At 39.0% G+C, this 25545-nt stretch overlaps 1 protein-coding gene across 1 annotated transcript in view; it reads right to left on the bottom strand.

The window, feature by feature from the left end:
- Positions 1-25545, bottom strand: part of DNAH8 (dynein axonemal heavy chain 8) — a 339200-nt gene that overhangs the window by 260274 nt on the left and 53381 nt on the right. The window contains exons 12-20 of the mRNA XM_060403159.1: positions 23571-23717; positions 17872-18069; positions 15566-15642; positions 13531-13630; positions 12237-12356; positions 10359-10494; positions 7030-7217; positions 1306-1386; positions 793-909 (exon numbers count right to left, since the gene is read on the bottom strand). Coding sequence (XP_060259142.1) covers positions 793-909; positions 1306-1386; positions 7030-7217; positions 10359-10494; positions 12237-12356; positions 13531-13630; positions 15566-15642; positions 17872-18069; positions 23571-23717 — 1164 coding nt within the window. The remainder of the gene's footprint in view (positions 1-792; positions 910-1305; positions 1387-7029; positions 7218-10358; positions 10495-12236; positions 12357-13530; positions 13631-15565; positions 15643-17871; positions 18070-23570; positions 23718-25545) is intronic.

Below are 25545 nucleotides of genomic sequence, written 5' to 3'. Positions count from 1 at the left end.
GAAAACACATATTGAAGAAAACTCCTCCTTCATCCAAAAAGCACTTGAGTTATAAACTAACCTGGAGGGCCATATCTGGAAACTTGCATCCTGAGCCAAGCATAATTTGGTAGGAATTTTAGGAGTAAATCTTCTCTTGATGTGGAATTAAGCTTTACTGAGCTGCAACATGTGTCATAACCTCACATGCAAGATCTCCTTCCAGCCCATGAATCAGCACTTTCCTAGTTTTACAGCCAGAGAAACCAAGGCTCCGAGAAGTCAAGAAACCCAGAGAGGAACACAGAGCTGGTGAAAGTCAAAATATCCTACCTAGGTTTATCTGATTTTCAAGCCTCTGGGTTTCGTCTGTTACACCATGCTGCCACCATAGACAGACTAGCACGTCTAAAAGGTTATGCATGTTTTAAGTAGAAAACATGTCAGAAATCGACAGATAGTCTCCAAGTGGGTAACTACCTCATCTAATTAACATCAGATACATTTAAGCCCTCCAATCCACCATCTTCCACAGTCTACAACTGTACCATTTTCTAAACTACGCTGTGGAGCTGAACCATCATTTTAACATATTACAGGCAAGGTAATTCAGGCACAAGAACAAGGCAATTCTAAATTAAGAGGCCCCAAATCAGTTCAAGAAGTACAAAGCTTTTTTTTTTTTTAATGTAATGATGTCCTTTTAGTTAAAAGTCACTTAAATAGACTTAAATAGCTTTCATAGGTTAATCAAACTACTACGTATAGCCTGAGTATTAATGCATGTAGTTTTTAAAAATATATCTCTCATACCTTCTTTAAGAGTTGGTTGAACATACCCAAAACTGAGTCAACTTCCTGAAAAAAGCTTTCTAGTGTTAAAGATGACCATGTCAATATTGTGAGCCCTTGTCTTAACACAGCTTCCACCTAGAAAAAGAAAAAAATGGTTTCCCTTATTAAAAAGGAGCATCTGCATTCATAAAAAGGCTGCCTTTTATTACCTGGAAAAATTATGGGTTGTATTTCCTTAATTCTATTTCCCCTCCATTATGCCTAGCAAAGGTGACTTTTTGTTTTTAATCATCTTTGGCTGTCCATGAAGCAATCATGGATTCTTAGAAAGTGCTCATTATTTAGATTTATTTGTTTTTCAAAGGCAACAAAACCTAGACAAGAAATCATTCTGCAGGGAAAATAGAGCTATAAAGTTGAACTAGAAAGAGGGTCTTGCCAAGAATAGATGTTCTAGAATCCATAATCTATAGAACTGGAATCTGATTTTAAACGACAGGGAAATGAATATAAACCATCAACATCACCAACCTTTTTCATTTTAGGGGTCATCAGATTGACAAACACAGGAGTCACCTCCTGACATAAGTCATCATAATGTTGCAGGAGACCCTGTTAAAAGTCAAAATGGCATGTTTTACTTTGATTTATTTTAAGCAACAGTCACATTTTGATTCATATCTAGAAGGTTTCATTTTACCCATTTCCTCATAGCCCTGAAAAATGGAGGCCGATTATTTGTACTAATTTGCTATACTTTCCTTTCACCTGTAAATTAACTGAGCATCCCCTTTAAACAGTAAGTCATGGGAGCTTCCTAGATTTACATTTCTAATAACTATTATTTGTCTTTTTAGATTTTAGATGCATGCAATTTTAAATGGTTTAGACCATTATCTTTTCCTTAAGTCTGTCATTACACATTTTCACCCCTTCTGTTGCCTGTTTTCTGATATATTGCAGCTTACTTATTCCTGAAGCCACATTTGTCTTCTTGAATCAAAATAAAGGTCTACACAAAGCTTTTATACTTTTAGATGTTTTTTTAGAGAAAGAACCATGATGATCAACTTTTGATCATTTTGTAACATTGCGTTGTGTGATGGGAGATGTAGTTTCAGGCTAATTCTTTCCCAAATTAATAATATTAAATTGTTTCAATGTTTTCTTAATAGTTTCAAAGTGATTAATTCCCTTCCTCCTTTCTCTTACTTGTAGTTGAACTTTTATGTACACTTTACACTTGGCAAAGGACTCTGACTTTCCTAATATCATTCAATACTAACTAAAATACTGCACGATTCAGTGCATGTGACATTAACCTCAATTTATAACAGTATATTGACACGCAGTCCTGTAAAGTCATAACTAACCAGTATGAAAACCTAGGGCTTTTGATGATGAAGCCAAAGTTTCTACAATGCCTGCGGGGGCATTCTGAGGGTGTGTGTGTGTGTGTGTGTGTGTGTGTGTGTGTGTGTGTGTGTGTGTGTTTTGGTAAAAGCTACAATTATGAAACTCCTAGAGCAAAGCACATGCATAAATCTTTGTGACCTTGGATTAGGCAAAGATTTCTTAGAAATGACATTAAAATTACATGGGACAAAAGATAAAATACATACACTGGATTTCATCAAAATTTTAAAAAGTTTGTGTTCCAAAGGATAGTATCAAGAAAACAAAAAGACAACCTACAGAACAGGAGAAAACAGACATTCTGCAAAAGACCTACAAATTACCAACATGCACATGAAAACATCCTCAACATCAACAGCCATGAAGATATGCAAGTCAAAACCATATGCAAATACCACTTCACATCCAAGTGATGTTCAGATGAAGAAGACACTAACAAATGTTGGGAAGGATGTGGAAAAATGGAACCATCATACACTGTTGGTGAGAACATAAAATAAAGTAGCCTTTTTTGGAAAACAGTATGTCAGTTACTCAAAAGGTTAAACATAGAGTTATGAAGTTACTAAAACCCAGCAATTTCACTCCTAGGTTATATTCCTAAGAGGATGAAAACATATCCACACAAAAACTTGTATACAAATATTCACAGCAGTATCACTCATGATGCAAAAATATAAAAATAACCCAAATGTCTATTAACTGATGAACGAATGCCTAAAATGTGGTATAATCACACAATGGAATATTATTTAGCCATTAGCCATAGCTCAGTTGGTAAAAAATCCACCTGCAATGCAGGAGACCCCAGTTTGATTCCTGGGTTGGAAAGATCCCCTGGAGAATGGAAAAGCTACCCACTCCAGTATTCTGGCCTGGAGAATTCCATTGACTGTATAGTCCAAGGGGTCGCAAAGAGTCGGACACGACTGAGTGACTTTCTCACTCACACACTCAAAAACGAGTACTGATCCATGGGGACAATATGAATGAACTCTGAAAATAGTGTGTTAGGTTAAAAAAGTGAATCGCAAACCATCATATATGATTCCATTTGTATAAATGCCCAGGGTAGGCAAATCCATAGAGAAACTAAGTGATTGCCAGGGGAAGATGTGGCAAGAGTTGAGGGGGAAATGGGGAATGACTGCTAACAGATTTCTTTTGGGAATGATGAAAATGTTCTAAAATTGACAATGATGATGGTTGTGTAACTTTGTGAATATACTAAAACCATTAAACTGTACACTTAAAATGGATAAATTGTGTGGTATGTGAATTATATCTCAATAAGCCTGTTTTTCTAAACTGCTTTTGAGAATATCTATTCTAATACTCTGATCTTTTTGGTTGTTGCTCCATTTTACTCCATAATATTGAGATTCATTTTCCATTCATGCCATTTTACAGTCATTAATTCATATCTTACTAGTATCCTTAATTGAACATATTATAAAATATAATGCAGTTAATCTATAAAATTATAATATTAATAGTGTTTTAAACTTGCTATTCATCATTGTCATTATCCAGAAATCTACATCTGATTTCTGATAATCACTTTTTGCTTTCTGATAATCCTTTCTCTTTTTTCCTTGCTGTTTGCATGTCAGTATTTTAATGCCCTCGAGAATCACAATGGAACAGAATACAGTCCAGAAATAAACAAACCCATGCATATATGGTCAATTCACTTACAAAGAACTAAGAGCACACTAAGAAGACAAAAGAATTCAATGGTGAAAGGACAGTCTCTTTGGTAAACAATATTGGGAAAACTGTGCAGTCATATGAAAAAGAATAAAACTGGACCACCATCTTATACCACACCCAAAAATTAACTCAAAATGGATTAAAGCATTAAATTTAAGACCTGAAGCCATAAAACTCCTAGAAGTAAACATAGTGGGTAATGAGATACCACCTCACATCTATCAATAAAATATAAATAACTGGTGAGGATGTGGAGAGTAAGGAACCTCCAGACACTGTTGGTAAAAGGTAAATTGTGCAAACATTATCAAAAACAGTATGAAGTTTCCTTACAAAACTAAAGTAAAACTACCATCAGTTCAGTTCAGTCACTCAGTCATGTCCGACTCTTTGTGACCCCATGGACTGCAGCACGCCAGGCCCCCCTGTCCATCACCAACTCCTGAGTTTACTCAAACTCATGTCCATTGAGTCAGTGATGCCTACCATAAGACCTAGCAATTCCACTTGGGGATTTTCATTCAAAGAATATGAAAACACTAATTTGAAAATATATATGCACTCCAATGTTCATTGCAACATTATTCACAACAGCCAAAACATGGAAACAACTTTCCATCAGTGGGTGAATGGATAAAAAGGTGACATACATACAATGGAATATTATTCAACCATGAGAAAGAAGGACATCTTGCCATTTGTGACCACATGGATGGACCTCGAGGGCACTGCGCTAAGTGAAAAAAGTCAGACAGGAGAAGATAAATACTGTATAATATCACTTACATGTGGAATCTAAGACATGCAAACTCATAAAAAGAGTAGCAAAGTAATTGTCGGGGGTAGGGGAAACAGGAAGATATTGCTAACAGGGTACAAACTTTAAGCTGTAAGATTGGTAAGGTCTGAGAACCTGAAGTACAACATAGTGACGATAGTTGATAACATACAATCAAACTGCCGCACAATTGCACTCATCTCACATGCTAGCAAAGTAATGCTCGAAATTCTCTAAGCCAGGCTTCAATAGTACGTGAACCATGAACTTCCAGATGCTCAAGCTGGATTTAGAAAAGGCAGAGGAACCAGAGATCAAATTGCCAATATCCGTTGGATCATAGAAAAAGGAAGAGAATTCCAAAAAAACATCTACTTCTACTTTATTGATTATGCCAAAGCCTTTGACTGTGTAGATCACAACAAACTGTGGAAAATTCTTCGAGAGATGGGAATACCAGACCACCTTACCTGTCGCCTGAGAAATCTGTATGCAGGTCAAGAAGCAACAGGTAGAACCAGACATGGAACAACAGACTGGTTCCAAATTTGGAAAGTAGTACATCAAGGCTGTATATTGCCACCCTACTTATTTAACTTCTATGCAGAATACATCATATGAAATGCCAGGCTGGATGAAGCACAAGCTGGGATCAAGACTGCCAGGAGAAATATCAATAACCTCATACACACAGATGACACCACCCTTATGGCAGAAAGCTAAGAGGAATTAAAGAGCCTCTTGATGAAAGTGAAAGAGAGTGAAAAAGTTGGCATAAAACTCAACATTCAAAAAGCTAAGATCACGGCATCTAGTACCATCACTTCATGGCAAACAGATGGGGAAGCAATGGAAACAGTGTCAGACTTTATTTTCTTTTTTTTTTTTTTTTTTTAGTTTTTTATTTTTTAAATTTTAAAATCTTTAGACTTTATTTTCCTGGGCTCCAAAATCACTAAAGATGGTGACTGCAGTCATGAAATTAAAAGACACTTGCTCCTTGGAAGAAAAGCTATGACCAACATAGACAGCATATTAAAAAGCAGAGATGTTACCTTGCCGACAAAGATCCATCTAGTCAAAGCTATGGTTTTCCCATTAATCATGTACAGATGTAAGAGTTGGACTATAAAAAAAAAAAAAAAAACCGAGTGCCGAAGAGTTGATGCTTTTGAACTGTGGTGTTGGAGAAGACTCTTGAGAGTCCCTTGGACTGCAAGGAGATCAAACCAGTCCATCCTAAAGGAAAGCAGTCCTGAATATTCATTGGAAGGACTGATGCTGAAGCTGAAACTCCAATACTTTGGCCACCTGACGTGAAGAACTGTCTCATTTGCAAAGACCCTGATGCTGGGAAAGATTGAAGGCAGGAGGAGACGGGGATGACAGAGGATGAGATGGTTGGATGGTATCACCAACTCAATGGACATGAGTTTGAGCAGGCCCTGGGAGTTGGTGATGGACAGGGAAACCTGGCGTGCTGCAGTCCATGGGGTCACAAAGAGTCAGACATGACTGAGCAACTGAACTGAAGAGAGTAGAATTTAAATGTTTTCACCAATGTGTGTGTGTGTGTTTATATGTTTTATATATATATATATATATATATAAAATGATGGGTATGTTAGTTAACTGACTAAATGGAAGGAATCCTTTCATAATATGGGCTTCTGGCTTCCCAGTGGCTCAGACGGTAAAGAATTTGCCTGTAAGTCGGGAGACCCAGGTCGATCCCTGGGTCAGAAAGATCCCTGGAGAAGGGAATGGCAACCCAATCCTGCATTCTTGCCTGGACAGAGGAACCTGGCGGGCTACAGTCCATGGAGTCACAAAGAGCTGGACACAACTGAGTGACTAACACATTCTACAACGTATTTTCATAACATATATGTATATCAAATCATCATGACCTACACTTTATCTAACAATTTTATTTGTCATCTGTCCCTCAATAAAGCTGAAAAAATTTAAAAAGAATCAACATAATAACAAATTTCTCCTCAATGCAGCATCAACACAACTGCAAAGATGTCTTTTTCTTTAAAAAAAAAAAAAAAAAAAAAACCTCTTTCAAAATAATTAGAAAGTAGGGAAATTCCCTTGTGGTCCAGTGGTTAAGAATCCGCCTTGCAATGCGGGAGATGCAGGTTCAATCCCTGGCTTGGGAACTAGGGTCCCAGATGCCATGGCACATCTAGGCCCGAGTGCCACAACCACTGAGCCCTCGGGCCACAACTCGAGCGTCCATGCACCACAGCAAAAGATCCCATGTGCCCCAACTAAGACCCAACTAAGATCCAAACAAACAAATATTTCTTAAAAAGAAAAGAAAAGAGAATCCATCTTACCTGCAGGTACAATTTATCTCCTTTCAATTTACTTTCCAATTTTAGCAATCTCTTTGCCTGTTCTGGTACGTCCAGCTGCATTTTTATCATGCACTTAGTTTCCCGAACAACTTCCAAAATTTTGGGGTCAAAATTAACCAGCAACTTTCCTGTTTCTGGATGTCGCACAAAGAGTGTGGCTTGCAAAGCTACAAATAAACAATTGCTGACATGACTTACTCTAGACTTCTGCTTCCAGTCCTGTTTATATGACTGTCTTCCCCACTGAACCACTGACTTCTTAAGGACAGAATGGTAGTTTTGGCTGTCAAGTGCTAAGGCACAGTATCTGACGCACTGTCAGCGCTCAAAACTTAGATAAACGAATGCAGAGTGTTTGCAAACCATAAAATCAGATCCAGAGACATAAATATGAACCGAGAATGCTCAGCCTTTGTGCTATAAACTGTAATACAGTACTTTTCTGAGTGGGTCTAAGAGGGCTGTGATGCAGTGTTAGTTTATTTTTACAGAGTATGATTTAACCGCTGGGAGAGAGAGCTGAAAGATGTGCCCAACTACAAAATACGACACACCTCATAGAGTTCAAACTCTTTTCTATACCTAACACTAAATTGGCTTCTTAAATTTAAGAAGGTTTGTCTGACTTAAATTGATAACTAGGTTCAGTATCAGTAATAAATATTTATTAAACATCATTGAGTTGTGAACTCCTAGAATGCAGAGGAAGAATTTTTTTTAGCCTACATGAACATCAGTCACATAACAGGCACTTTCAGATATGCTTTTTATTAAGAAGTTAAATACATAATCCCAAACTGTTCATGCTGGGTAGCCTTCAATCATTTGTTATCCTAACATGAATTACTTTTAGAGGCACCATAATAGTACAGCTGTAAACTAGTATGTGCTAGCTTCAGCTGCATCTCATACTAGCACCGCTAACGTGAGAATTTCACACGTATCTTCCAAGCCTCAAATTACTTCAGAGAATATGGCTGCATCAAACTTCTAGTAAAACAAAATAGACTGCATATCCCTTTGAAGTTTGTTGACTTTTACTCAACAGAATGAGTTTTGATGTGATTATTAACAATGATGGTTTCAGGAGGATTTCAACTAAAAACCAGTTCGTTTAGAATCTTTTAAAACTTTGGCTGGAAATCATTTATCTTCGCAAGTAAATGCCAAGATAACCTTAGGACATTCATGTAATGAAATCTATCTTCCTTAAGGCAAAGCTGAGCTTTCTTGAAAGGACAAAATGGTCAGCGAGACCACTAAGAATAACGACAGCCAGGGAGTCAACTCTGGGACTAAGTGACCCTTCTATGTGAACCATCACTAGAGAAACTTCATAGAGCAAATGAGGAGACCAGTACTAGGTCTCCAATTACTATCCCAAGTTCCTATACAGCTAAATATAGTTACATCAACATAACAAGAGGTCTTTCAGAGTAATTCACTTGCACGAGCCCGTGTTCACATGAAAGGCAAGTCTGGGGACTTCCATGGCAGTCTGGTGGCTAAGACTGCACGCTCCCAGTGCAGGGGTTCTCTCCCTGGTCAGGGAACTAGACCCCACATGCGGCAACTAAGACCTGGCCCAGCCAAATAAATAAACAATTTTATTTTTTTTTTAAAGAAAGGCAAATTTGAATCCTGGCCCTGCCACTTCCCAGCTCTGTGATCTCAGGAAAATCACTTAACTTCTCAGCACCTCAGTTTCTTCATCTGTAAAATGACAGTAAGAATAATAGCTCAGAGAACTGCCATGAGAACTAATGGGGGTTGTATATATAAAGTGTGTTTTGTTAGCTTTGACTGCTATTTAAAGGACACAAAGACGAAACAGACGTGGAGAGTATTGCTGGAATGTGTAGGGGAGATAAGACAGATCTATAAAGCCACAAATGTCATGATAAAATGTGTGGAGGCCTCTGGAGGAAGAAGACATTATTATCTGCCAGGAAGAATAAGGAAAGGCTTTATGGACCAGGTGACTGTTGAACTTGTTAGTGTGCAGATTAAAAGGGAAAGCTGGCAGAACAAAAAAAAAAAAAATAGAGAAGTGCATCATATTGTATAAGCAAAACGAAACACACTCCATATTTTGATTGCTAAAACTTCTCTTTGATCTTTTCCATAATGTAAATTTTAACCTTCTTTTAAATTTTGAGACCGTTGCTCCATTAGCAGGCTTTCATTAAGATCCATTGGATCTTATCATATGCATTACCCAGAAACAGCTGGGCTGATAGAAGTGGTGTATTAAAGGCTTAACTGAGGTGCCAGTTGAGAAAATACCCCACAGGGTTGAAGTCTTATCCTTCGGGATGCAGCCATGCCGTGGATCAGTGACCTATATGTAGTGCCGTGAGTTTGGAGCCAAGAGGCAGAACTAGGAGTGGCCCCTCTCGCCATCACTCCTAGGGACCCAAACTGTGAATCTGCGCTTCCTACTCCTGCAATTCTGTGCTCTCCTGAAGTGGCGATCCCTGGCATGAGAGGGAGACACCTTCCCACCATGGGACATAGTCAGGGTTCTGCCAGGGTTATGGATAAGAGATTAAGCTTGATATGGGACAATGTAGGAACCTGAACTGACCAACAACTGAGCCCACACAATGACAGCAACATCCCAGGTGATGGGAGCATGGATGGATGATGGCTTAAAACCATCCATCTCCTACATTACTTAACTGCCCAATACCCTGCCACCCCTCAGAGGTACTCAGACACAACCCTAATATTCTTTATTTACTGGAGATCAAATTTTAACTTAAATTCAGTTATAGAAAGAAAGCAGGGGGGAGGAAGAGAGAAGGGAAAAAAAAGAAGGGAGAGAAGAAGCGAGGAAGCAAGGGAGGGAGGGAGGGAGGGAGGGAGGAATAATGGAGGAAAGGTTGGGTGGAAGGAAGGACAGACGGAAGGAAGGAGCGACTGAAGGAAGGATACAGTGAGGACAAGCAAGCTGTGATCCTTTCTCTCTGGGACTGAGATTTGAATCTACAGCATGATCAACTGATTTTAAAAAATCTTCTCAAACCTATGGAGAAATAAAGAGCTTTGATATTGACTTTTAAATACTGTTTTTCAGGGGAAACTCATAATCTGCATATACCAATTTTAAGGTCATGACAATTTTTGCTTATAAAATCAGAATATTATTAACTGTAAAGAAATAAATAATTGTATCAGCCCCAAATCTAAATTTAACCATCATACAGTTATATTAAAAAAGACATAAAAATTCTCCAGAAGCACAAACTCATTCAAAGCGACCTAATACTCCCTCCTCTGCAGGGTCACTGCAGTCTTACACACACCGTACTGTAACTGGGAGATCTCTCTGATCCAGGCTGTGTGATAGACCACCTCGAATTCCACCAGAACATAGGAAATTTTATTATACTGACGAATGACAGCTTTGCCTTCTGCACTTGACAAAATTTCCGAGTTTTTCTGTTTTTTTAAGGGAAGAAAAATGATTTATTTTTAAAAGTCTGCTGTCTGCTTTCTATTCAAACCATAAAGCTGTTGTTTATATTTTAAATGATATCAAATCAAATAACAATGCTACTCATTTAGATTTTGCCTCAGGAAAAGATCAGAGATGAGGAAGGTCAGACAAGCTAGAGAAGGAAGCAGGGAAATATAAATGGTAAAAAGCAGAAAGTGAGACAGAAAATAGGATTTAAAAAACAAGGTATCTAGTCTTACAGCTGGCAGCAGGCACTAGGGCCTCCACCTCCAATTCTCTGTTTCCTCCCCACTTTTCTGGCAAGTTACAATGAACTGATTTTCCTAGAACTGTGAGTATCAGGGAAAATTCTTAAATTTCAGCATCCAAAAAAAAAAAAAGGAAATGTAGATTCCCTCCCTCCCTTCTTCCTTCCCTTCTTCCCTCTCTCTCTCTCCCCTCCTCCCTCCTTCCCCACCCATTTTTTTTTAAGTAAATATATATCAAAGAACAAAAACAAGATTTTCTATGTAAAAATTGAACATTCTTTTTTTTGTTTGTTTTCATTCACATGTATCAAGAACAGGGCAATCTCTGCTCTGTCACTATAAAGTCAATAAGCAACCAAGTACCCATCCTGGCTTCTTGTCTAAGGCCAGCATTTTGTTTTATTTATTTATTTTTTTAATATTGAGGACAGTAAAACAAATGATACCAGCCAAACAAAAACAACAAAAACAATATTTAATAATACTCAAATAATAAAATCCCTTGCAAGACTATTATATTTTGTTCTCTACTTAGGCAGAAATACAACACCAGGCAAACCAACTTTGCTTTGCTACACCATCTCTTTAAAACACAAAGCAAGAAAAGGAAAACCAAAACAAACAAACAAAGCGAGATGACAAACTGGCAATTTCAGAATTCCAACAAGGCTTAAGACTACCCTGGTGTTTTTCAGAAATCTAATCGTCTTAAGAACACAGAGGATGAATGTACTCCATTACACCTGCTCTTGGTCTCAGTCCTACACAGAGGAATATATTCTGAGCACATCCTCACCTTCACTGAAGGCGAGAGGAGAAGGGGACAATAGAGGATGAGATGGTTGGATGGCATCACTGACGGACATGAGTTTGAGTAGGCTCTGGAAGTTGGTGACGGACAGGGAAGCCTGCCATCCTGCAGTCCATGGGGTCACAGAGTCAGACAGGACTGAGCGTCTGAACTGAACCGAACTGAATGGGTATCAGTGACCTATCCATCCACACATAGACTTAAGTTTCAGTACCAGGCCTGTGCTCTATCATTTTCAAAACAATTATTTTACAAAAGCCTTTATAAAGTGTCCTGTATGATTAAAGGTCATACATTTCTAAGATTACCCTTCTGACAGATTAGCTATAATTAATCAGGCTTATCTACCAAACATCAAAGGAATTGGCTTATTCTCTTTCAAGCATATTTGCAAACTAAATTTTCTTTGCCTGGTAAAAGAATTAGCTCTAGTTATGCTACTGGATACAAATGCTGTAGTATAAAATATATCTCTTGTATTAAAAACCACCACAAGGGACTTCCCCAGGAGTCAAGTGGTTAAGACTCCACGCTTTCAATGCAGGGAGCACTAGCTCAATCCCTAGTGGGGGAATTAAGATCCCACATGCTTCAGGGCATGCCAAAAAAAGAAAAAGTAAACCCACCATGATCCACATACTGTAAATTTTAACTATTGGCTTACGAAGAAATAGTTGATGGGCTCACTTATCCGGCGATACAGCTGCCTCACCCAGAGGATCTTTCCTGCTATAGGGGGCATGTTGCGAGCAAGAGGGGGGTCATCTTTTTGAGAATGATAAAGCTGTAATTAAAGGTCTGGCTTTAATGTTTGAAATTCAATACAGTGGAAAAGGTAAAACATATATACAGCCATATTTTTATTGATGTATTACCATTATTGACATGTTTTATAAACAAGAGGTTGTCAATAAGTATGCAGAAGCACTCTAGCCCTATCAACCCGAGGCTCAAAAACTATGATGATTACAATATATGACACTTGATTCTCTCTCAACCCTTACTTCCCATTACACGTATACATTTCTTCTGCCTTTTATCCCTAATCCTAAAGATATACTCAAAAGTGGGAACACATAGCTATATTACATCTGTCATAATATTCTCCAGAGCCCACATTTTTTTACAGGTTATACACATATATTTTAATTTTACAGAATGACACAAGAAGAGGATAAGAATCCAAGAATTAACTACCTTTTACTTTTACTTCTCTGTTTCTCGGCCCCATTAATTGTACTGCTAATTTCACATTTCCAAGTAAATTCTTATTCCAATGCTGTGTTATCTAATTCAGAATCACAAACTATGATAAAAGCCTTCCCAATCGTTTTTTTTCTATTTTTAAAATTTAGATATTTTTCTAAATTTTTACAATGTTGTGTTGGTTTCTGCCATAAAAATGATATTGATGAACCTGTTTGCAGGGAAGGAATGGAGACACAGATGAAGAATGGATTTGTGGACCCAGTGGGTGAGGGAGAGAATGGGACGAATGGAGAAAGTAGCATCAACATATACACAGTATCAGCTGGTGAGAAGCTGCTGTGTAGCACAGAGAGCCCAGTCTGGTGCTCTGTGATGACCTGAAGGGATGGGATGAGGGGAGGGGAGGGAAGCTAGAGGAGGGGATGTATAATTATGGCTGATTCGCATTCCTTTATGGCAGAAACCTGAGCCCATATTTTGATGTACAAAAAACATTAACGTAAATGGGCTTCCCTACACATACATGAACACTGTCATAAGAAGATAATCCTTAAGAGGAGAGAGGTGTAATCTGGCTTTCCAGGGACACATGCTGTCAGGACCTTCCCCATGGAGAGGAGCATCAAAGATACTCAGCAGTGACAGGATCGGTTTGAAAAGCTTGGCACAAGATAATGATGGCAAATACTTGCAGCGTATTTTTCTTTTTGTATGAAAAGTGATGTTCCATTGATAAACATGATACTTGCCTTCTTGGTAGCTTCAAGTTCAGCCACATAATACTGAAGAATACGCTCAATGGTATGGTTTATTTCTAACTGCAGACAGGGAATGTTCAGTTTCTGGAATCTAAAAGCAAGTGAAGGTGAATAATTAAAAGGTCAATGAGAAACATACTTAAGAGTTGCTGCAGTCCTAAAAATCCATTCACTCATTTGACAAATATTCCCACCAGGCCTCATGCATTGCCCTAGGATACAGTGATGTACAAGACAGGTGTGGTTTCAGCCCTCTTGAAGCCAACATTCATTGAAAAGGTAGAGATTGGTCATAACTGACATAAATAGTTATTTCAATTGTAAGAGTGCCAGAAATTGCTTGTAACAGAGGAAACCCTGCCAAGCCTGGGGAGTCAAGAAAGACTTCCCAAAGAAAATGACATTTGAATGGAGATTGAAAAGTTGAGCTTTTCAAAACTGGCTTAGCAAAGATGGAAAGCAGTTGACTGACTGTCCCTCTGCCAATATTACTGCTCACGTCATCCCCAGTCACAATACTGATAATAAACATTTTGTCAGCCAAACATCACTTAACTCTTAGAGACTAAGGGTGTACAGGGAGTACTAGAACCATAACATCCTGATAATAAAATGAACAAAAAGAGACAGAGAAATTGCCGAGAAAGTGGTACCGCCATCAGTCTGTCTGGTACTCTCACTCATCAAAACCATTTTATATCTGTTTTAACTCTCACGATCACCTCACGAGGTAAAGTTTTACAGGTATGATTCATCATTAGGAAGACATGGAACTACAGCAAAGTCAGACCCAAGCCCAGATCCACTGGCTCTCAGGGGAGAGTTCCAAGAGGGTCCCTGACATGGGTAGTGAGCCCTCTCTGAGCTGGAAGAAAACGGCTTCTGGTCCAGCCCGCTCCTCTAATCCAGGCTCCCCTGTCCTGTAGGGGAGCACTGCTGTCAGAACAGAGAAAGCTGCAGGGGTGCTCAAGAAGGAAAACAGAAAGTTTGGAGGCCTACTGTGCATATGGGCATGTGTGCTAAGTCGCTTCAGTCATGTCTGACTCTTTGCGACCCCATGGACTGTAGCCCCCCAGGCTCCTCTGTCCATGGGATTCTCCAGGCAAGACTACTAGAGTGGGTTGCCATTTTCTTCTCCAGGAGCTCATCTCAACCTGGGGATCAAACCTGGGTCTCCTCCACTGCAGGCAGATTTTTTACCATCTGTCCTATCAGGGAAGCCAGAGACCTATTACTCTTAGATAATTTCACTTTCAGAATTCCTTTCAGTATGTAGAATCAAACATTATTTTTTCCCTTTCTAATAACACTTATGAAATTAACCTTAAGATATTACACAGCTGAGGGAAAATATGACATCATTTCCTATTGAAAGACTTTCCTCAATAAAATTCAATGAAAAACATCATCCCATGTTTCAAATTTTCACCAGTCTATTTATGATAATTGAAAGATTACTGTTTGACTGAAGTAAGTCACAAAGAAAAACACCAATACTGTATATTAATGCATATATATGGAATTTAGAAAGATGGTAACAACAACCCTGTATGCGAGACAGCAAAAGAGACACAGATATAAAGAAAAGACTTTGGGACTCTGTGGGAGAAAGCAAGGGTGGGATGATTTGAGAGAATATCATTGAAACATGTATACTACCACATGTGAAATAGATCACTAGGCTAAGTCCAATGCATGAAACAGGGCACTCAAAGCTGGTGCACGGGGACCAACCCAGAGGGATGGGATGGGGAGGGAGGTGGGAAGGGGGTTTGGGATGGGGGACACATGTATATCCATGGCTGATTCATGTCAATGTATGGCAAAAACCACCACAATATTGTTAAGTAATTAGCCTCCAATTAAAATTAATTAATTAATTTTAAAAATAAAATCATAAAAAAGATTACTGTTTATAAGTTTCAAAGTTGACATAGAGATTTCTCAAAATTTGTTTTGAAATGGTTATTTCCAGGTATAAAGTTATCCCACCTAGCAATTATACTGCTTAATGCATTATAAATACCTTTGAAGCAGTTGAAGAGCCTGCTGAGAAGATAAAATTTTTCCAAAAGTACTGTTCATAAATGCCTGTATCTGTACCTGAAATGCAATAGTAATGTTTGAATGATTTTTTTGGATTAAAGAGAAGATTGGTTTTGTTTAACAACAATGAATGATTCTCCTATAGAATCAAAACAACCTCAAACACATCTATCATCTAAGCATCTAGAACTGCACTCCAGTACGGTAGCCACTGGCCACATGCTTCCACTGAGCACTTGAAAGTCACTACTTGGAAGTGAGATGTGCTGTAAATATAAAATAAAATACACACAAAACTTCAAAGACTTAGTACAAAAAAGAGAGTATAAAATATCTCATACTTGGTTTTGTTAGTGATGTATTAAAATGATAATATTTTTATTATGTTGGGTCGAGTAAAGTATATCATTAAAATTAACATTACCTATTTCTTCTTGCTTGTACACATGTGGCTATTAAAGAGTTAAAATTACATATGCGGTTTGCATTTGCTGCTTATTATTTATTGTATGTTGACCTACAGAATTTATGAAAGGAGTGAAAGTCCCTTACTGAGCACATTTCTTTGGGACATTTAGGATTTCTTAGCATGTCTGTAGAGCAATGTAATGACACTATGCTCAGTCGTATCCGACTCTTTGCGACCCCATGGACTGTAGCCCCCCAGGCTCCTCTGTCCATGGGATTCTCCAGGCAAGAACACTGGAGTGGGTTGCCATGTCCTTCTCTAATGACACTATAGACACCCATAGTGAACAGGTGTCACTGTCCAATACCACTGCTCTCAGGAACATCTTGGTCATGCTAATAAGGAATGAGATGCAGAAGATATTCTTCCAAGGCTCCGACCATCCTTAGCAGTGAACTCCAAACTCTTGGTGCCCAGCTGATGGAACTGAAGCACTCTGTAAATTTACTTTCACTTATTGATTATATTGGTACTGTCTACAAATATATACCACACCCATTAATGAAACACTGGAAAACCAAGGAAAGTTAAAACACTGACATCTCTTTCTAAATACTAAAAACTATGGCATCTAAGTTTACTGAAAGCTAAATCTGTATCTAAGACCACACAGTAAAGTCTTTATAACATATAATCTTTATTAATGAATCATAAAAATAATTTACACAATAATTTTTTAAAAAGACAAATTCCCATTGTCATAATGATATAATTCCCAAAACCAAATACTAAAAGTAAAATATATCTTCATATCAGAGTCTAACTTTCAAAAACTGTAAGGAAATCTGTGTCAAAAAGAAAAAGTATGGTTAGAATTTTAGGATCTTTTTAATATATATTGCACAAATTATATACATAATGTGGTTTTTAAGGAGTCTTTTAAAACACGAGGGAAAAAATATAATTTTCTTCACCTTCTTAGCAAGGATTTAAGACCCAGGAAGTGGACACTGTATATTCTTATCCCTCTCTGTGTTTCCAGGACATTGTGCAGTAAAGAGGAGGCCTGGAGCTACATCTGGGCTAACAGTTTTCAGTAAGACAGTGTGTTAGCAGGTGGCTCAGACAGTAAGGAACTCACCTGCAGTGCAGGAGACCCAGGTTCAATCTCTGGGTTGGGAAGATCCCATGGAGAAGGGAGTGGCTACCCACTCCAGCATTTTTGCCTGGAGAATTCCTATCCCTCCCTGTGTTTCCAGGACCTTATGCAGCAAGGAGGAGACCTGGGGCTACACCTGGGCTAAGAGTTTTCAGGAAGATAGTAACTGAGGTCATATAAGCCCAAAAAGTGACAGAGAAATATGTTACAGTCTCATCCCTCTGGGGTTCCTTCAGCTCTGACAGACAGATGAGGGCCTTTTCAGAGCCATCCTCTAAGCTGTAGTGAGAATGTGGTTATAAAGTGCAGTGCCAAGGGAAGAGGGATCTGTCTTCCTAACCTGTTCTCAAATCTTCTCACACTTGACCAAGAACAAGGCTGACAAATTCCCTCTTAGACTGGGAAAGTGACATGGGTCCCTGGCACAACAAAAACCGAATCTAATTTTTAATGCAAATGAAGAATAAACCCTAGCCACAATAAGCCCTTTGGGCTTCTGGTTAGTTACTGGTACCCTTTACTGAATAAACTCATTTTTCATTTTTTAAAAAAGATGGAAAATATTTTGTGGACTAGTTAGAAAATTATTCATACCAGCAAGTATTTTTGATCAATTTGCAAGAGTAATTTGTAATAAATAGTAACTATGTTAATTTCAGTATAGTACTATTGACTACATTTCAGCTTTACTAAAGTAAAATTATGTATAATTACTCACCTCTAGAGCACTGATTTTTGTCATAAAATCTAAGAAATCTGTGTCAAATTCTGTCCTTCTTGGATCCAGAATGTCATACTGTTTCTTCTTAACCCCTTGATGTATATTTTTAAATTTTATTGCCAAAATGTCTATTCCCTCTATGGTAGAATTGTTTAAGGTTGAGTATGTTTGCACAATAGTTATCATTTCTGTAATCTTAAAAACAAAAGTGTTACTTTATTTAAAAAATTAGCACCCTTCCCCAGAATAAACTCTTAATGAATCGATGATTTAAAAAAAAAAACAAAACAATAAACAGGATCTAGAATCATTTAAATAAACCCAACCAGAGGAGATAAAATAGAAGACAAATCTCTACTCCAGTCGTTATTACTCTTGAACTATTTAAGACAGAAGATGTTTCAACATAAGGAAAGAGTTTACAGCCTTTCTCAGAATTTGATCACTTGAAAGGCAGGGAGTAAAATTCCTTGCAGATGTCTAAACAGTTTCAGCTTTTTATTCCTCAAAATCACTTCACTGGATTCAAAAGCATTACTGTCCTTCTTGGCACTCCCGACAGTTCTGATATGTAACACTAGCAATAAATCCACATTCAGGTAAAAGAAAGGCCCCACAATCCTGAAGGATGCCTGCAGTCACTTCTGACCCTTAAAGAACACGTGGGAGACAACTACTGTTTGATTCCACTTATATGAGGTATCTCAAATAGTCAAATTCACAGCGTCAGAAAGTACATTGGTAGACTCCAGGGGCTGGCAGGTGAGGGTTGCGGGGGGAGGGGGAACAAGGAGTTAGTGTTTAATGGAGACAGAGTTTGAGTTTAGGAAGGTGAAAAATTCGGGAGAAAGATGATGATAAGAGCTGTAGAGCAATGTAAATATACTTAGGGCCACTGAACTGTATAGATAAATATGGTTAAAATCGTATGTTTTATATTACGTGACTTTCAGCACAATAAAAGAAACCTGTTTTCTAAAAAGAACCCTGGGCAATCCTCATTATGAACGTTATTTCAGAAACAGTTGGCTCCATCTCAACATACCAACACTGCCTACTTCACCATAAAGAAAAAGTCTTTCATGTCCACAGGCTCTCAGCTCCTCAGTCTTCATCAGCGATTCCTCATCATGATTCTTGCTCTGGAGAACAATACTCAAAGCTTCCCACACCTCTTCTCCCCCACAAATGTTCAGGGTGAGAAGAAAACCAAATACAGAGCTCTGGGAAACACCAATATTCACCAAAATTTACATGGCAGGAAGAGGAAGAAACAAAGGCTATATCATACACACTTCATCTCAGTTCTTTAGGGCAGACTAACACACAATACATCATCAGGTCTCCACCTACCAAAAGGTAACTTTCAGGTGCCCTAAGCTGACACACTAGAATTCTCCTCACTTATTCCTTAAAGATTCCCAACATCTCTGCCCAATTCTGAGGTCTTGACTCTTCAACTCCAAGCTCTATTCTGTCTGTCCTTTGACTTTGGCAGTCGGTCATCCAGATATCTGAATCTCAGCTTTCCCTAACAGGATCTGGCTTAGTTTTCCCTTCTGTCTCTCCTTAACAGCTATTTAAGAGCTCACTGGGCAGGTCCAACAGTGGTCCCTGCTATGCCCCACTCAGTTGGGGAAGTCCACCAAGGCAGCTCAGTAATCACCTCTTAGTTCAGTTCAATCACTTAGTCATGTCTGACTCTTTGTGACCCCATGGACTGCAGCACACCAGGCTTCCCTGTCCATCACCAACTCTTGGAGCTTACTCAAACTCATGTCCATCAAGTCGGTGATGCCATCCAGCCATCCAACCATCTCATCCTCTGTTGTCCCCTTCTCCTCCCACCTTCAGTCTTGCCCAGCATCAGGGTCTTTTCCAATGAGTCAGTTCTTCACATCAGGTGGCCAAAGTATTGGAGTTTTAGCTTCAGCATCAGATCTTTCAATGAATATTCAGGACTGATTTCCTTTAGGACGGACTGGTTGGATCTCCTTGCAGTCCAAGGGACTCTCAAGAGTCTTCTCCAACACCACAGTTCAAAAGCATCAATTCTTCGGCGCTTAGCTTTCTTCACAGTCCAACTCTCATATCCATACATGACCACTGGAAAAACCATCGCCTTGACTAGACAGACCTTTGTTGGCAAAGTAATGTCTCTGCTTTTTAACATGCTGTCTTGGTTGCTTAGAGCTTTTCTTCCAAAGAGTAAGCTCCTTTTAATTTCATGATTGCTGTCACCATCTGCAGTGATTTGGGAGCCCCCCAAAACAAAGTCTCTCACTGTTTCCATTGCTTCCGCATTTGCCATGAAGTGATGGGACTGGATGCCATGATCTTAGTTTTCTGAATGTTGGGTTTTAAGCCAACTGTTTCACTCATCTCTTTCACTTTCATCAAGAGGCTCTTTAGTTTTTCTCCTCTTTCTTCCATAAGGGTGTTGTCATCTGTATATCTGAGGTTATTGATAATTCTCCTGGTAATCTTGATTCCAGCTTGTGCTTCATCCAACCTGCATTTCACATGTTATACTCTGCATATAAGTTAAATAAGCAGGGTGACAATAGACAGCCTTAACATACTGCTTTCCCAATTTGGAACCAGTCTGTTGTTCCATGTCCAATTTTAACTGTTGCTTCTTGACCTGCATTCAGATTTCTCAGGAGGCAGGTCAGGTGGTCTGGTATTCCCATCTCTTTAAAAATTTTCACAATTTGTCGTGATCCACACAGTCAAAGGTTTTGGCGTAGACAATAAAGCAGAAATAGATGGTTTTCTGAAACTCTCTTGCTTTTTCAATGATCCAACAGATGTTGGAACCACCTCTACAGGATTATAAAAAAAAAATTCTGGCCACATTTCAGGGTAACTATTGTGCCCCATCTTCGAGAATCTGGAAACCAATATCCACCAATTATACCTGGGAGAGATGCCAACCAGCCAAAGGACTCTTAGCACAGGAGAGCTGGAATACCTAGCAGCCAGAATGCACTTCAAGTGAGGCCCCTGGAGAGTGCTACACTGGCTCTGGCTGTTGAGCCTTTGTGGCATGAAGGTGTAATCCTTCAGACTGTAGGCAGGCTTCTCTAGAGGTAGGACGGGGTGAGTAGGGTGAGTAGCTGAAGCAGCTAGCCATTATCACCTACTCCTCTAGCATCAGGAATGCTTGCACTGCTACTTTACAGATGGATCCCCAGCACTAGACCTGCCACGAAAGATCTTTATTGCAAATGGGTTAACCATTAAGATCCAGCCCTGAAGCTCTACCAAGCCTAAAACTGCACCCAAGTTGGCGAGGGTCCTTGCTCCTGGAAAAATTAAGAGTAACTAGGAATCCCTCCAGGTTTACATTCTAATGGTTTCAGACATACTAAACATCTCTGTGGAACAGGTTCTGACGATGGGACTTATTTATTCATTTGACCCATGCCGATACCATTCCAATTGGACATTTGTCCTCAAGAAATTCCCACTGTTCACGAAGCCATCTCATACAACATTTCCTAGATGCATCACCAAACGCACAAGCAACAAAAGAAACACTTGATAAATCAGACTTGATGAAAATTTAAAACTTCATGCTTCAAAGAACACAATCAAGAAAATGAAAAGATAGCCCACAGCGAGAGAAAATATTTGAAAATCATATCTGATAAGAGACTTAAATCCAGAATACATAAATAATGCTTATAAACTCAACTATAAAAATACAAATACCCAAATTTAAAATGTGCAAAGACTCTGAACAGAAATTTCTCCAAAGAAGAAATACGAATGGACAATAAGCTCATGAAAAGATGCTCAAAACCATTAGCCATCGAGTCATCAGGGAAATGCAAATCAAAACCACAATGTGATATCACTTCATATCCACTACAACGACTAAATTCAAAAGGACAGACAATAACAAGCATTACAATGATGTAGAGAAACTGGAACCCTCATACATTTCTTATGAGAATGAAAAACGATGCAAGTACTTTGGAAAACAGTTTGGTACTTCCTCAAAAAAGGTAAACATGGAGTTATTATATGACCCAACAATTCCATTCCTATGCATAAACTCAAGAGAAATAACAACTCAAAAACACATACAGAAATGTTTGTAGCAGTGTTACTCATAATAGCCAAAAATGGAAAAACCCAAATGTCCATCAACTAATAAATGGACAAATACAATATAGCATACCCATATGAGAGGAGGGTATGGCAACCCACTCCAGTATTCTTGCCTGGAGAATCCCCATGGACAGAGGAGCCTGGTGAGGTATAGTCCATAAGGTTGCAAAGAGTTAGACACGACTGTGCAACTAGGCACACATACCTGTATGATGGAATATTATCCTGTAACAAAAAGGAATGCTACCATACAGATGAGGCTTGAAAATATCATACTAAATTAAAGGACTCAGTCACAAAAGAGCACATATTATATGATTCCATTTATATGGAATGTCCAGAATAGGCAAATCTATAGATTTTCAGAAAGTAGATTAGCAGTTGCTTAGGGTTGGGAAAGACTCTGATGCTGGGAGGGGTTGGGGGCAGGAGGAGAAGGGGATGACAGAGGATGAGATGGCTGGATGGCATCACCGACTCGATGGATGTGAGTCTGGGTGAACTCCGGGAGTTGGTGATGGACAGGGAGGCCTGGCATGCTGCAATTCATGGGGTCGCAAAGAGTCGGACATGACTGAGCGACTGAACTGAACTGAGGGTTGGGTAGAGGGGAGAAAGGGGTATCATTGCTAATGGGCACAAGGTTTTCTTTTAGTGGGAATGAAATGTAAAATTAGATGGTGGTGATGGCTGCACAATCCTGTGAGTAAATTAGAAAATATTGACTTGTACACTTTAAATGAATAAATTATGTGGTATGTGAATTATATCACAATAAAGATGCTAGGGAAACAAATAAAAACAGAACCAATAGAAGTATGTAGGAAGGACCCAACTCAGTAACCTGGTTCTGTTCAGCACCCGTACTTTCCCATCCTGGCATACCTATGAAATGCCTTTCTACTTGTGTAATGCCCCCACCAATGTACCAAAAATGATGAGCAGGTCCCTAACTACTCCCAAGACCTAGGGAGCTTGCAGAATGGTGGGGCCATGGGGAGGATGGTGCCTAGATGGTATCTCTGTAGGCTTTCCAAAGGCTGACTGCAAGAAGACTCTAGGATGGGCTGTCCTATATCCCCTGGCAAAACCTCACTTCTCTCCAGCCAGTCCTAAACAATAATGAATCCAAGGTGCAGAAGTTTCTAATCCACATCTGCCAGCAAAGACAGCACACACATAATGTCTATGTTAGACCATACATGCTGCCCTAGAAAGAGAAGGTACCCACACATCCACATATGAAACAACTACCTAGTTCTGCCAGCTACTGCACACATGTCCTCTCACACCTGTTCTCAGCTGCTATAATGCTTAAGAGCAGAGACTTGAGTTCACGCTCCATAGGTGAAGACAGAATTGAGGTCTCAAGAGAAGAGAAAGTCTACAACAGCTTTTGTGTGACTGGCAGAAGACAGTAACTAGGAATGAAAAAATAAGTTATAATAAAATGCAGCAATCTATGAGTAACATTGGACGAGTCAGATCAATAGTGAGATAAGAGACCTCAACAGTGCTACATGAGGCATGAAATAACTGAAACAGCATGGTTGTCAGTGAAAACTATGGCTGCTTACCTTCTCCAGTCTTTTGCAGAAAGCTTCAAATTTTCCAAATATGTACATTTCTGAAACCTCAAACGATTTTTCCCCTGAAGACTCTAAAATCTGTTTCCTTGTTTTATGAAAAGATGCCTGATATTCCTTGAATAGAAAAATGCAGTCCTATGAGAGATTTAAAACAAGGTGATATATAGTGAGCCTTTTGTTCATAAGTGAAAAATTCAAAACTTCTATCCTCAAACAGAACTAATCACAGCAGCCCCTCAACAGGGCTGTTGCTGCTAACACTAAAAATTCAAGTTCTCTGCCCACATATAGAAAGGTCTGTGAAAATCAATATGTTTTTTCTATTTTACAAAATATTCTCATCTTCTTTATTCTCATTATTTCCCCTTAACTCTTATCCTTATCAAAGTATGACACAAACTATTTGTTGTCAGATTTTCATGGCTAATTAGAACTTTCAGGTCAAAAATGATGTATCAATTCTGTTATCAATTATCTATTCAGTTGGCACCTTTTAATCAGCATTATTCACATACAGGTATAAAAAACATTAAGATTGTGTAGTGCTAATTTATTATTCAACTGTTATTTCTCCACAAGGAGAGCATAAACTCTCTGATAGATGAAATCCTAATATTTGACTAGATGGGGAAACAGTGGAAACAGTGGCTGACTTCATTTTGGGGGGCTCCAAAGTCACTGCAGATGGTGATTGCAGCCATGAAATTAAAAGACGCTTACTCCTTAGAAGGAAAGTTATGACCAACCTAGACCGCATATTCAAAAGCAGAGATATTACTTTGTCAACAAAGGTCCATCTAGTCAAGACTATGGTTTTTCCAGTGGTCATGTATGGATGTGAAAGTTGGACTATAAAGAAAGCTGAGTGCAGAAGAATTGATGCTTTTGAACTGTGGTGTTGGAGAAGACTCTTGAGAGTCCCTTAGACTGCAAGGAGATCCAACCAGTCCAACCTAAAGGCGATCAGTCCTGGGTGTTCATTGGAAGGACTGATGTTGAAGCTGAAACTCCAGTACTTTAGCCACCTGATGCAAAGAGCTGACTCGTTTGAAAAGACCCTGATGCTGGGAAAGATTGAGGGCAGGAGGAGAAGGGGACAACAGAGGATGAGATGGTTGGATTGCATCACTGACTAAATGGACATGGGTTTGGGTAGACTCCGGCAGTTGGTGATGGACAGGGAGCCCTGCCGTGCTGTGGTTCATGGGGTCACAAAGAATCAGACACGACTGAGCAACTGAACTGGGATACCACTGGGCAGTTCCACCAGGCAAAAAGAGAGGACAGGGTTACCAGTCTCTAGTAGGAATTCACTGTCATGTCAAGTGAACCAAACCATCTTTTAAAAAATATTCAACTTTTTCAAAGCCACCATTGTTCAGTCAAATCTCTAACATACTGTCACCTCCCTAGTTCTGACTCTTCCATCTCCCTCTTGACTCCAGAAGGACCGACGTGATTACATTGGGCCCACTTAGATAATCCAGGATAACCTCGCCATCCTTAATTCCTCCTACGATCTGAATTCCCCCTTGACATTTAATGTAACAAATTCCAGGGATTAGGATGCGGACATCTTTATTCTGTCTACCTCAGCCACTAAATCAGAATATCTGTGAGTGAGACACAGAAATCCGTATGTTCAACCAGTTTCTCAGCTGATTCCTATAAACATTCAGGTTTCTATAACTAGTCACATACCTACTTCTAACTATAACAGATTGTCCCCCATATCAATTTCTAAAACAAAATCTCACTCTCTTCAAGGTTACTGATAATTTTTCACTCGACTTCCTTGAGATGCTAGGAATACAGATAAGATCCTTATCCTCCTGGAATATGCCATCTGATAGAAATTACTTTATATTATTTCTTCACTACTAACCAATTCCTTCATGTTGGATAGATAAGGTCCTGAATAATAATTCTTACCATTGCTTCTTCCAACCCATTTGAAAATTAT

Source organism: Ovis aries, chromosome 20, assembly GCF_016772045.2.
Source record: "Ovis aries strain OAR_USU_Benz2616 breed Rambouillet chromosome 20, ARS-UI_Ramb_v3.0, whole genome shotgun sequence".
NCBI lineage: Eukaryota > Metazoa > Chordata > Mammalia > Artiodactyla > Bovidae > Ovis > Ovis aries.
Note: the sequence above shows the minus strand (reverse complement) of the source record. Positions and strands in the feature narration are given on the sequence as shown.